This window comes from Macaca nemestrina, chromosome 15 (assembly GCF_043159975.1).
Source record: "Macaca nemestrina isolate mMacNem1 chromosome 15, mMacNem.hap1, whole genome shotgun sequence".
NCBI classification, from domain to species: Eukaryota; Metazoa; Chordata; class Mammalia; order Primates; family Cercopithecidae; genus Macaca; species Macaca nemestrina.
In genome coordinates, this window is record NC_092139.1 from 10,832,362 (window position 1) to 10,846,132 (window position 13,771).

Here is a 13,771-nt window from a genome sequence, read left to right on the forward strand (position 1 = left end):
CTATACTCATTTTGTTTCTTAAGTTATGACTATACCTGGCCCCCAAACTATGTCCCTGGACAACTTTGGAACCAAAATTCCCAAAGATTATTACCTAAAAACAGGATAAAATCATTTTATTCAAAAAGAAAAGTTTAAATATGATGGTATATTTTGTCTGGAATTTTACAGTGAAGGAATTATGCCAATAACCTTGGTGATTCTAAAATTGGAATGACATCGTACAAATCCAAATAAGCTAGAAACATCATTCTATTTATACGCACCTAGGAGTGTTTTCAGAATCCAGTTGGGAATTTTATTTTCCGGAGCCTTGGATTCAGACTTGAGAACACTGGTGTGTCCTTTCCATTTTTAGCTAATTTAATTCTCACAGCACCATAAGGTGTCATTTCTTTTATTGCTCCCATAGAGATGAGGAAACTAAGAGGTCAGTTTATCCTTGGTCACACAGCAAGGTTATGGTGGAATTAGAAACAAACCAGGTCCTTCTGACTCCAGGCACTGAGCTCTTAGCCACTCACTGCATCTTAAAGTCTTCTACACAACAAAAACAGTTAACAAGGCATTTGAACTGGGATCTCTGGTTTCTGGCCTTTCTGAAGAGCGTGGTGGTGAGAGTTTCTGTTTCATTCTAAGGAGAGTATCTGCTCTGGGCTATCTATCGTACTTGGACATCCATCTCTTAGCATTTGCTGCAACTCTGACAGTTGGGCTCTGCCAGAAGTATTCAAGACATGTATTGCAGAAGAGCTTCTCAAGGTACACTGGATGCCTGTTGCTTCTTTCTCCAAGGACTTCTGGCCTCTGAAGAGCACTGGTGGAGGCCTTCTGGACTGGGGAGTCTCTGCCATTTGACTTCCCGTTTATTTCTGAGGGGGGTGCATGATTCACTGGAGTGAAAGGAAAGCTCTCCTTCAGTTGATGCCTTCTCCATCAAAGCTGCTACCTTGTTATAGAACTTTTTACCTGGGGACAGTACATAACTTCATGAATCACGCTATACACACGTATCCGGTGGGTCAAGTGTGTTTGACAGTTGCCACCGTCAGGGCTTTAAAACTTTTGAAGTCAATATTTAGAAGTTGACATATTTTGCATTTTTAAAAATTTAATTTCAAGGTTCTCTTGAAAAACAGAAGTTCTGACCATACTGGAGCTGCAAGCCTACGTGGTATCTCTTGGCTGGATCAGGGCAACTGTTGCCCTTTGGACAGGGCATATAACGCTCAGTCTCCCCTGCTCTAAATTTTCTCCCCAACATCAAAGCCAGCCTTGCTTGAACTGGTGCTTTCCTTACACTGGAGAAATATTTTTTTGGATGTTTGTTGCTTTTGCAGCCGGAGAAATAAGATATTCACATGGTTATTCTTACCCCAACCTGCATTTACTAGATTTTTGGATTTTACAGCCTCATCTCATCAAATTATTAGAAACATGTGGGATTGTAAACCTTTCATTTTGACAAAAAAAGGATATACATTCAAAACTAATAAAACAATCATCTCTTTTACCACCATTTCATGAAGCAAAAGGACAATTTCACACCAAAAATTAGGGTAGATGTAATCATGAAGAAAAGAATGGGCATCCCCCAAGAAAACACTCACATGTGGTTGCAAGTGGGAGGAGCCCCCTCAAAGCTGGCTTCAGCATAGAAAGTCTTCAGGAACAGCTAGATCTAGGAGGCACACATGATACCATCAATGCCTGGTCTTTCTCTCTCTGTCTCTCTCCATCTCTCAGCTGTGCTTTTCTCTATGTTGGCTTCCTTTTCGGGAAGATTTTCCCTAGAAATATTGGTGGTTCTGGAAGCTCCAGTCTTACAACTTCACAGCTTCAAATCTAAGAGAAAGGGAACCAGCCTCTCTCTTATTTCAGCAAAGCTGTGAGATTAGCTCCAGTGTTATCTGCATTTGGCTATGCTGAGCCAATCACAGCAGGCCAATCACAGACAGTGCTCTGATTGGTCAGGCCTAAGTCACACGCTCTTTTTTTTTTTTTTTTTTTTTTTTTTTTTTTTGAGACGGAGTCTCGCTCTGTCGCCCAGGCTGGAGTGCAGTGGCGCGATCTCGGCTCACTGCAAGCTCCGCCTCCCGGGTTCACGCCATTCTCCTGCCTCAGCCTCCCGAGTAGAGGCGCCCACAACCGCGCCCGGCTAATTTTTTGTATTTTTAGTAGAGACGGGGTTTCACCATGGTCTCGATCTCCTGACCTTGTGATCCGCCCGCCTCGGCCTCCCAAAGTGCTGGGATTACAGGCGTGAGCCACCGCGGCCGGCCGGTGAGTCACACGCTCTTGTCTGGAGGTGGAAGTAGTTTGCCTGGACCACATGGAGTAGATGGGGAAGAAGGGTGTTTCCCCAAGAAAAAGCCAAGTTCTGGTACCAGAATAAGGGATAAAGAGTGCTTTCTGGGATAACATAAAATGTATTAATGAATTACTAGATAACTAAATAAATGTCCCCACCATGACTTCATAAGTGCAAATTTTTCTTTTTTTTTTTACTTTCATTTCACCTAGGATTCATGAAAATGTAGATACTACCCACCATTTGAACATCTCTGTTTTAACATATTTATTCCCTTGCTATTGAGAGTTGCCCTGCAGCCACTAAAAATGTACTTTGTTTGAAATTGCTGTAGACATCAGACTCCGCAGAAAAGACTATCACACCACCAGAGCCAGAACCAACAGGAGCACCCCAGAAGGGCAAAGAGGGCTCCTCGAAGGACAAGAAGTCAGCAGTCGAGATGAACAAACAGAAGAGCAACAAGCAGGAAGCCAAAGAACCAGCCCAGTGCACAGAGCAGGCCACGGTGGACACGAACTCACTGCAGAATGGGGACAAGCTCCAAAAGAGACCTGAGAAGCGGCAGCAGTCCCTTGGGGGCTTCTTTAAAGGCCTGGTAGGTGGATTTTTTTGTTTGTTTGTTTGTTTGTTTGCCTCTTCTTTCTGGGCTCTCTCCTTCCCCAAGACCATCTGTCCCAGTCAGTTTTTCAAATTCTACATGTGGCTCTTCACGCTGGGATCCCGGGTCTATCACTCAGGGTTTTTGAACTGCTATGTGACTTCCAGCAGGTTCAATCCTTCTCCACTTTACAAACTGAGACCTTAAGCAAGTTATTGCCTCTCTGAACCAGATTTTTTATCTGTGCATAAATAATGGTGCCTAACTCACAGAGTTCATGAAACAGTTAGGTGAGATAATGCATCTAGTGTGTCTTGTGCATAGTAGATGCTCTGGGTAATACTTGTTGAATGAATGAATGGAGAATTAATGCATTATTGGCTTATTTTATTTACATTATATTATACCAATTAGAAGTGTTTAAAAAAATTAGACAAATCAAGTTAAAACACACTTTATGTTGTGAGCAAAGAACAATTCATGAATTGGGCAGCACTCAAAACCCAAAGAGGTTCAGAGAGCAATGAGCAGTAAGCTTTCACAGGCCAAACATGGAAGCAAAGTAGAAAATTTATCTGATTGGGTACAATGAGGCATTTGCCTTATTTGGTCACAATGTGATGAGGTGTCTGCCTTATTTGGGAATGGTCTGATCAATTGGTTGCCTGTAATTGGCTGAAGTTTAGCTATTTGTGATTGGCTGCAACCTGGCTATTTATTACAAAAAAAAAAAAGTATCCTCATAAGGTAGGTTTTGGTTTGTTTACTTACTGAGTGTGGTTGCAGTTTGTTACATAGATACTCAGAGTAAGGAGACTGCCTCAGGCTAAAGGCCTGCTTATTTAATTTAACAAGGGTGTAAATGTACAATTGTGTTACTCCATGGACTATAGAATCAATGGCTGCTAGATGCAGAGGAAATTTTTTTACTGATTGCAATTTTAGGCAGACTGGTGAGGAGGTGTTTTAGATTTGCTTATTTTACTCTCCTTTACAAAATGGAAGCCCATCTTCACCACTGGACTCCGTGAGGGTAGGGGCGCCGCCTTTCAGGTTCAAGGCTGTATCTCAAGCACTTGAAATAGGACTGCATAAACAGCAAGTGCTTGACAAACAAAGGAGTGAATGGATGAGATTAAAATAATAGATACCAAAATAGGATATATAAACTTGGAATACATTACTTGAAATTGTTGCGCTTCGATAAAACATTGTACTCCACTTCAAGCACACTTGCAATTTCTACTTGCATGTTTAAAAAATACCCACTTTGTGAATGGAGACACTGAAACTGCATATCCATTAATCATTTAATTTACATATGGAAACCACTGAAATTTCTTCCCTTCCTTCCTTCCTTTTTTCCTTTCTTCCTTCTTTCATTTTTCTTCCAAAAATATTTATTAAGCATTGCATCTAAAGCACATTCACACTCATAGCTTCTCTCTCCTATTCCACAAGATGTAATAGTTCTTTATTAGCTGCTGCTTTCTGGGTGTAGTGCAGTCTTCAAACTAATCATGTAGTCCTTGCAGTGGTTTCATTGATGTGAGGAATGTAGATGTTGATGTAAAGCAAGAATGCCAGTTCGTAGCCCTGAGAGAGACTTCACCCACCTGGGTGAGGCTCTATTGGATTTGCCCACACAAGTCTTCTCAAAATGTACTGTGCACACGAATCACCCAGGGATCTATTAACACACATTCTGATTGAGTAGTTCTGGGGTCCAACCTGGGATACCACAAAGCTCCTGATTGATGCTACAAAAGCTGCTGATCCAGGGACCACACTTTGAGTAGCAAGTTGCTAAAGGACCAGAAAAGAAGATGTTGGGGAAAGCATTTGGGTTTCTTTTAGTTTACTCTTTTTTTTTTTTTTTTTTTTTTTTTTTTTTGAGATGGAGTTTCGCTCTTGTTGCCCAGGCTGGAGTACAATGGTGCAATGTTGGCTCACCGCAACCTCCACCTCCCAGGTTCAAGCGATTCTCTTCCTTCAGTCTCCCAAGTAGCTGGGATTACAAGCATGTGCCACTATCCCTGGCTACTTTTGTATTTTTAGTTGAGACGGGGTTTCTCCAAGTTGGTCAGGCTGGTCTCGAACTCCCGACCTCGAGTGATCCGCCCGCCTTGGCCTCCCAAAGTCCTGAGATAACAGGCATGAGCCACAGCGCCTGGCCTTAGTTTACACTTTTTTAACCCATGATTTATTCATTCATTTAAAATGAACACCACCCACAGAATGATTTACATTGTGGCTTCTAATTATTTTAATAGAAGCCAGCCTCTACAATAAGCACGAAGGCTGAAAAAGAAAGATGGTATGGCAAAGTTCAGATGATTTCTAATAATCTGGTCATTCATTTAACAAATATTTGTAGAGTATTTAGAATCCTGGCACTGAGCTAGACCAGAGGTATTAAAAATGCAACCCTTGTTTTTGTAAATAAAGTTTTATTGGAACATTGCCATGTTCATTCATTTACATGTTGTCTGTAGCTGCTTTCACACAAAAACATGAGGGTTGACTAGTTGGATTGACTAGTCAACTAGACTGCATGGCTCATAAGACTTAAAATATTTGCCATCTGGCCCTTTGCAGAAAACATGTTCCAAGCCTTGAACTAGGCACTGGAGGTACATTCAGCAAACAAAGGGGATGGGGTCCCTGACATCACGGGTTCATATTCTAAGGGGAAGCATGGAGCTAAAAAGTATTAATAGATAAGTTAAAAAACAAAGTTAAACTTATTAAAACTACAAAGTTAAAGTTACAAAATTAAAGGCAAAATTTGCCAACAAAATTGTAGGTCTGGGAGATCACTGAGGGAAATAAACAAGGTCCCGCGATAGAGTTTACCTAAGTATGGATGGGAGGTGTGTGCTACTTTTGACTGAGTGTGTGTGGGGGGCGGGGTGTGCTACTTTTAATTGGTGGATCCCAAAATTGTCTCTGAGGAGATATGTCTGAGATGAGACAGGAAGGGTTAAAGGTGCCAGACAGGAAGAGAGCAACGTTCATTCTTCCAGGAGGAGGGGACAGCCCTGGCAGAGGCGTGGGGGTGGGAATGAGCTTAGTGAGCTTAGTACATTTCAGGAAGAGAAACGAGGCCCTGGTTGCTGCGGGTGGAGAGGTAGGGTGGGGGAAGAATGGTGGAAGTAAGATTGGAGCCGTGGGCCGGGACCTGCTCGTGCAGGCTGTACAGGCTGTGCACGGAATGGGGACATAATCCTACCTGAGCAGGGAAGCTACTCACAGATATTAAGTAAGAAGTCGTGGCCCCTGTTGATAACATTCAAAGATTTTATTTTGCTGCTGTGCTGGAGAATGGCTGTTGAAGGTCATTAGGAGCTAGTTAATACAGGTCATGTTTCCTGGGAGAGCTGATGGAGATTGGCCTGGTGATTCCTGAGGAAGAGACAAGAAGTGGACAGGTTTGAGACACTAATTACAGTTCTAGACACCGAGTCCCTCCTCTGGGACCACACTCCTTTACAGACCTCATCTCTTTAGGATGGCAGCATCCCTGCAGGGTGGGACTGCTTCTGCCACACCTCCCAGACACATAAGCCAGGCCTCCAAGAAGCTGGTCTTTTCCTGAACATTCCACAAGTTCTCAGAGACAGAGTCAGCATTCAGCTCAGGTGCCCTAGACCCCAAGTCCTGCACCGTCCCAGTGTCACAAGGCCTTCAGCAATGATGGAGGATGGAGGGGGGCTTCCCTGCCACTTTCCAAAGACCAAGCCTCAAAGACTTTCAAGCTGGACACATTCCCCAGGGTTGCCCAACTGCCTTCCTGGGAGGGGAACGCTGGCAGCCAAATCTGTCACCGCCCACAGAACTCTAGTGGTGCCTGTCACCCACAGGAAATGAGACACACCACAGGCCGATCCCTGCGTGATCTTTGTCTCACAGTGACGTCCTCATTAGTCGGGTCCTTTTTTCCTCCTTCTCCATCATGCTGCTTGAGTTCTAACTGAGAGCAACCCACTTGGTTTTCAAAAATCTGGAAAGAACTGGAAGGAAGCCCTTGGAATTCACGAAGTCCAACTGTTTGCAAACATTTTCCTTTCTTTTTGAGCAAAGGGACTTTTTTTGTTTACAAAAGAAAATGTCACAAAACCTCTGTGTGTGTGTGTGTGTACAGATATATGCATATATGCACACACAGACACATATGATAAAAGTGAAACTATTCTGATTGGTGGAAGACTGGATTTCTCCCTTCCCCTAAGCACCACTTTTTTGATGGCCCCTTTCCCGGCCTTCCCCTTTCCCATTTTCTTGGGCCGCTGAACTGCTAGATTCTGTGCAGTGCGATCTGCAGGCAGGTTTAGCAGATGAACAGAGGGAGGTTTGAAAGGGGAATACGTCTGTCCACACTGGTGTGGGCTGAACCGAGGCTTGTGACAGTCAGCACAGTCACTCCAAGGAGCCTGAGACCAAGGACTAGGTCATCTTGGAGCCTTCGTTTCTGCATCTGTAAAATAGGGTGAATAATAATCACTGTCCACCTCACTGGGCTGGAGATAGAACAGGTAAGAGAATGGGTCTGGTTTGGCCTTGTGAACTGTGAAGTGTAGTCCTGGTATACGAGGCAGGAAAAGGGTTGGATTTAAGTCTCTGACTTCCAAGGTGGAGTCTCAGTGAGGCCAGAAGGGCACGTGTATGAGGCCAGTGAGTTAGGTGTGGTCTGTGGCAACCTGAAGGGCTGGTGCCCACCTAAAGGGGGTGCCACTCCTCAGCACCAGCCACATGTTACCTTGGGGAACTGCAGACCCATTGTGGCAGGACCTGTCCATTTATTCAAGAGAAAATAACAAAAGTGGGGAATTTTTATGAGAAAATACCTAATTTTTAAATGCCAGCATCTAATTTTTTAAAATAAATGAAGAAAATGCTTGTACAAGTTCATCTATATGCAATGTTCAGGCCCGTGGCAGCCACTTGGCCATCTGAGTTTGCTGTTTAGCCCATCAAGCCCCAAGGTCAAGCTCATGGAACCTAAAGGATGGAAACCTCAGGGAAGTAAGCTTTCATAGAGGTGAGCTGACTGGGCAGGGTGGAGCCTGCGTGAACCAGGACCCACGGCAAGGCATGCTGGGCAAACAGAGGCAGGATGGATGGGTGCCACCCATGGCCAGCCTGAGACCAGGCTCTAGACACTTGCAAGAAGCTTGTTCCTGGACTTAAACCCAGCTCTCTTCTAGTGGCTGCATGAGCTTGGACCTGTCACCTTGCCGAGTTTCAAATACCGGATTAATGAAGTGAATGGTGCTGACATCACAGGGTTAGCATGAAGATGAAATGCAGTCGTGTACAATGCCCTAAGAGCAATGCTTGTGAGGTTTAATTAGTCAGGAAAGGCTATTTTGTGAGTATTACTTAGTTAACCCCTGCCCTGGGTTGTAAAGGTGCAGAGATGAGTCGGGCACCGCTGTGCCATGGGGAGTCCCGGCACCCCACTTACTGGCAGGGACTTGGCTAAAGTAGCTTAGGCTCTCTGGGCTTCAGCAGCCTCTTCTGTAGCCTCAGAGCGGCAGTGGCATCAACCTCATGGGCTGCAGTGAGGACCAGGTGGAATAGGGGCAGTCTAAGACCTCACACACATGAGGCAGCAGGCTCTCAGCGGCGAGGGGCCTGCCAGAGGTCATGAAACCAGAAAGGGATGGAGCATCCCCAAATCCACAGCTGACTCCTGAGCCCAAGCTTTGAGTATCTCACGGTGTCCTGGTCATCTCTTAATGCCTCAGAACTATTAATAACACAATGTGTTGTGTGCAGTACGTGCTCAATATATATTGTTGAATGAATTAGTGAATTCAACTACGACCACTAAAAATAATGACAACTCTTTTATCACACTTACTGTGTGACAAAGATTGTTCAAAGTACATTGCATATACTAACATTTAATCTTCAAAACTACCTTGTGAATTCCCCTTTTATCAATGGTAAAATTAAGGCTTAAGTAGAGGGTTAAGCAATTTGATCAAAGTCACCCAGCTAGGAAGTGACAGGTCTGGTGTTCAAAGCCCAGCAATCTGATTCCATGGTAAATTCCACGAAATTACACTACACTGTGTAGTATATACAATGTACTATACTATGCTAGATTATACAGGGCACTACACAATCTATGTACTCTATATATATACTATATATGTGCCCTATGTACATCATATATACTAAACTACACTCTATTTATTATGCTATAATACACTCTATATATTTCATATTATACGATACCATGTATATTCTACTGCATTATACTACATGATGCTATGTACATATATTAGACCATATATACTTTGTGATAGTATATTATACTTCCCTTTCCTATACTATATACTATGCTGTTCTGTATATATCATACTATATTATACATTATGCTATGCTATACTATATTTACTATACTATACAATGTGCTAAACTATACTGTGCTATAGTTACCATACTTGACTATACTGTATGTGTATACTATATATACTATAAAATACACAATACCCTATATTATACTGTCCTATATTACCTTATACTACACTATACTGTCTATATGTACTATGCTACAAACACATTATACTACTCTATACTATATATATACTGTAATGTACAATATATACAATCTTATACTGTACTACCCTATACTGCCTTATAGTATAAACGGAGGTCCACAATTGATCCATGCAGCAATGTGGGTGAATCTCAAATGCACTATGCTACATGAAGGAAGCTAGTCTGAAGGGCTGTATATGCTCTAGGATCCCACGACATGACATCCTGGCAAAGGCAGAACTCTAGGGATAAGAACAGATCGGTGCTTTCCAGGGTCTGTGGTGGGGAGGGGTTGACCACAGAAGGCACAAGAAGGATCTGGGAGGGGACAGAACCATGTGACATGTCAATCTGGGTGGTGGTTTTAGGTAGCTATTTGTGTTGGTCTATCCTCATAGAACCAAATACAGAAAACGTTAACTTTACTTTTTGTAAGTTTTACTTGACAGAAATGGTAAAATAATAATAATAATAGTACCCAAGCTAGGCATAGTGGCTTACACCTGTAACTCCAACACTTTGGGAGACCAAGGTAGGAGGATCACATGAGCCCAGGAGTTCAAGAGCAGCCTGGACAACAAATTGAGACCCCATCTCTACAAAAAATTCAAAAATTAGCTGGATGTGGTGGTGTGCACCCGTAGTCTGAGCTACTGGGGAGGCTGACGTGAGGGGATCATTTGAGCCCAGGACTTCAAGGCTACAGTGAACCACAATCCCACCACTGTACTTCAGCCTAGGCAACAGAGTGAGACTTTGTCTCAAAAAAGTAAAATAAAATAATAGTATCTGTCTGACAACATTCCTTCACCTACATTCAGTCAGTGTTAAGGTTAGGTACCTGCAAGGCACTGAGACACACAGAATCTATGCAACTTCCAATATGGTATAGAAGACAGATGTTAGACAAATAAATTAGATAATAAAATCATTTCAGAGAGTGGTATGTTCTGAGAGAAAATAAAACAGGGTGATGAACCTAGATGGTAACTGGGGAGCAGGGGCTAAAGTGAGGTAGAATTGGTTGGGGTTTCTACACCCCAGGTAGTAAGTGCATTATAAGTATGAACTCACTTTATCTTGGGAACAACCCTCTGAGGTACGTTTGCCATTTCCATTTTAAAGATAAAGAAACCAAAGCACAAAGATGATAAGTAATTTGTCCAAGTTTTCACAAAGCTAGAAAGTCATGTAACTGGGTATCAAACCCGGGCATCTGATTGGAGACCATTCTCTTATCCAGCACTGAGGAATGAGATACATTAATTTAGCACAGCACCTAGCACAGAGTAAGTACTACATAAATGGCCATTGTTGCTGTTGACATTACAGATCTTCAGTAGGCTGCCATGTCTTTCTGTTTTTCTCCAGGGACCAAAGCGGATGTTAGATGCTCAAGTGCAAACAGACCCAGTATCCATCGGACCAGTTGGCAAATCCAAGTAAACAAATCAGCACGGTTCCCACCAGGTTCTCCTGCCACCAAGATGTGTTCTCCTTACTCCATCTCCTCCTCAAACATGTTCCATGTATATATTCTTCTGATAGCCAGCAAATGAAATTCTGCCTAGAAATTAAGCCCGAGCTGTTGTATATTGAGGTGTATTATTTACGTCTCTGGTCCAGTCTTTTCTGGCAAATCACTGTAAAGATGGTTTAGCAGGTCACCTAGTTGGGTCGGAAGAGTTGATGATCACCAAGTGGGAAAGGGAGGGAGTAGAGGAATGTGTTCGGTTTAAGTGATGAAAATGGCAGTGGTGGCCGGGTGTGGTGGCTCTCGCCTGTAATCCCAGCACTTTGGGAGGCCAAGGCGGGTGGATCACCCGAGGTCAGGAGTTTAAGACTAGCCTGGCCAACATCGTGAAACCCATCTCTACTAAAAATACAAAAATTAGCCAGTCATGGTGGCACGCACCTGTAGTCCCAGCTACTCGGGAGCCCGAGACACGAGAATCGCTTGTACCCAGGAGGTGGAGGTTGCAGTGAGTGGAAGCTGCACCATTGCACTCTACCCTGGGCGACAGAGCAAGATTTTGTCAAAAAAAAAAAAAAAAAAAAAAGGCAGTGGCAAGTAAGTTGTGGAAGAGAAATGATGCTAGAAGGAATTAAGCATTGTAGTAAACGCGTGCTTGTCCTCTAAGCTTGAAGAGGGGAGATGAAAATCCATTTGTTTAAATTCACATTTCAAGGAGGGAGAACCCGGGCAGTGTTGGACGGTTGCCAATTTCCTAGAATGGAATGTGTGGGGTATAGAAAAAGGAATGAATAAGTGTTGTTTTTCAAATAGGGTCCTTGTAAGTTATTGATGAGAGGGAAAAGATTAACTGGGGAGGGCTTAAAATGATTTGGGAAAACAATTGCTTTTGAGGCTCAGTGACAAGGGCAAAGATTACAACTTAAAAAAATAAATAAATAAAGGAAGTTGCACAGTTATTTTGCAACACAAGGGGGCGGTAAGGTCCCCATTTTTATCCTGTATTCTGTATCCCTAACAAAGATTTGGTCTCTGCTATCTTACATTATTAATGTTTCTCAGATGGCTGAGGGGCTCGCTTCATCTGTTCCGTCTGACACTTATCTCAAGTGTGTCTGTCATTCCTAATGTTCTCAGGATGTGCTTTGATAAAACCCTCCCCATAACCTCAGTTAATAAAAATTCACAGAAGATTATTCAAATACCTGAGTTGTTTTTAATACCTGTACAAAGGAGTAAATAGGACCCTGAGTCTATTAAAATGTAATTCAAAGTAGCATATGATTGACTGACAGTCATGTAAACTGTGTCTTTCTTTTTCTAATTTAATAAAAAATACATTTACTTCTAAAGTATCTTTTAATTTCCAACTTTCAAAGCAGTCCCACTCTATATCTGAGACGGCTCTAACTTCTACAGTATAAAATCCATACTCTTCCTCCATTATCTTCTTTGGAAGATAATTCTCTCCCAGATCCTCCCAGATTTCCTTGTATATGGGCACACACACACACACAAACGCGTGCACCTATATGTCTGCATGTACACACACATGCGTGTATAGAATAGTGCTGTCTTAGGCCAGGTTGCCTGGAGCAGAACCTGAGATGGGGATTTGGACACATACGATATACTGGGAGTGGGCTCCCAGGGAAAGCGAGTAAGAGGGAAAAAAAGAGGGCAAGAAAGGAGTTGGGCAAGGGTTGGTTTCAGCTGGAGCATGAATTGCACCACCCAGATAGTTTGACCTTGAGGCAAGGGAGCCGGCCTTTGAACCCCCGGAGGTGAACTGTGGGCTGTCCTGGGAGGTGGAGGGATGGAGAAGCTAGGATGCCTAAGTAACTGGAGGATGAGTGCATTGGCAGTGTCCGCTACAGATACACACATATATGTTCAGATACATATTTATACCCATATTTGCATATATATGCACACATTCATGTGTATAAATATATATCATTCAGGAATAGATCCATGCACTCACACAGTCATATTTACATACATGCAAATAAATAAATGTAACTAACACAGATCCACACACACTTTGGCTCACACAAATCTATGCAATTCATCACACATTGATTGGAGATAAATACTGAATATACTCTCCTGATGTGGACCTCAACTATAAGGACAAGTTTGATGCTTAGGCAAATCACACCACGACTTTGGCAAATAGGCATTTGGAAAATGTGTTCCAACAAAATATGGTATCACTCAAAACCCAGGTGTAAGTGAGGAGCGGATCCTGTGCTGCTGGGGCCTGTCAGCTCCCAGCTTGGACAGGCCGAATTCGTGTTTCAAATAAAGACCAAAGGTCTTTTCCTTGCAGCTGGGTTAGCTTTTCCACACCTCCTGACCATACCTCGAGATTACTCACACCTGTGCCTCACCCAGTTGCGAACTATCTCGTGCTGCTTAGTATCAGAATGCTTAACTTGACACGAAGCAGGAAAACAGCGCTTGGGGAAGCCCTTGATGGGAGGCCCATCACTGCCATCATCAGAGCACCGGGTGATTCAAGGAAACCAGGCAGCTGCTATTCCTTTGTCTCCAAACACCGCGGGAATTGCCTGCTGCAACCTTTGGTGAGCTCCTGAGCTGCAGTCCACTGAGGAAGGTGATAGTATCATTTGCAAGTTTCACCTCGCTGGGTATAGGGGCTTTTTGCCCAGATAAGAAATGCCCCTCGGCAGGACGGAGAGAAACAGACTGAGTAGCCCAGGCCAGTTACTTAGCTAGTTACTAAGGCAGATGGAGCCCTCCCAAGCCCCCCACTCAAACAAAACAAAACAAAACAAACAAACAAAAAAAATGCTCTCTGCTGAGAATC

General features: G+C 43.2%; 1 protein-coding gene across 15 annotated transcripts in view; it reads left to right on the forward strand.

The window, feature by feature from the left end:
- LOC105470646 (brain enriched myelin associated protein 1) overlaps nt 1-12,290 on the forward strand; it is a 126,889-nt gene extending 114,599 nt beyond the window's left edge. For all 15 annotated transcript variants that reach the window (XM_011722807.2, XM_011722814.2, XM_071079133.1 and 12 more), the window contains 2 exons: nt 2,646-2,909; nt 10,836-12,290. In XM_011722807.2, the coding sequence (XP_011721109.2) occupies nt 2,646-2,909; nt 10,836-10,910 (339 nt within the window). In that variant the 3' untranslated portion in view covers nt 10,911-12,290. The remainder of the gene's footprint in view (nt 1-2,645; nt 2,910-10,835) is intronic.
- The last annotated feature ends 1,481 nt before the right edge of the window (nt 12,291-13,771 follow it).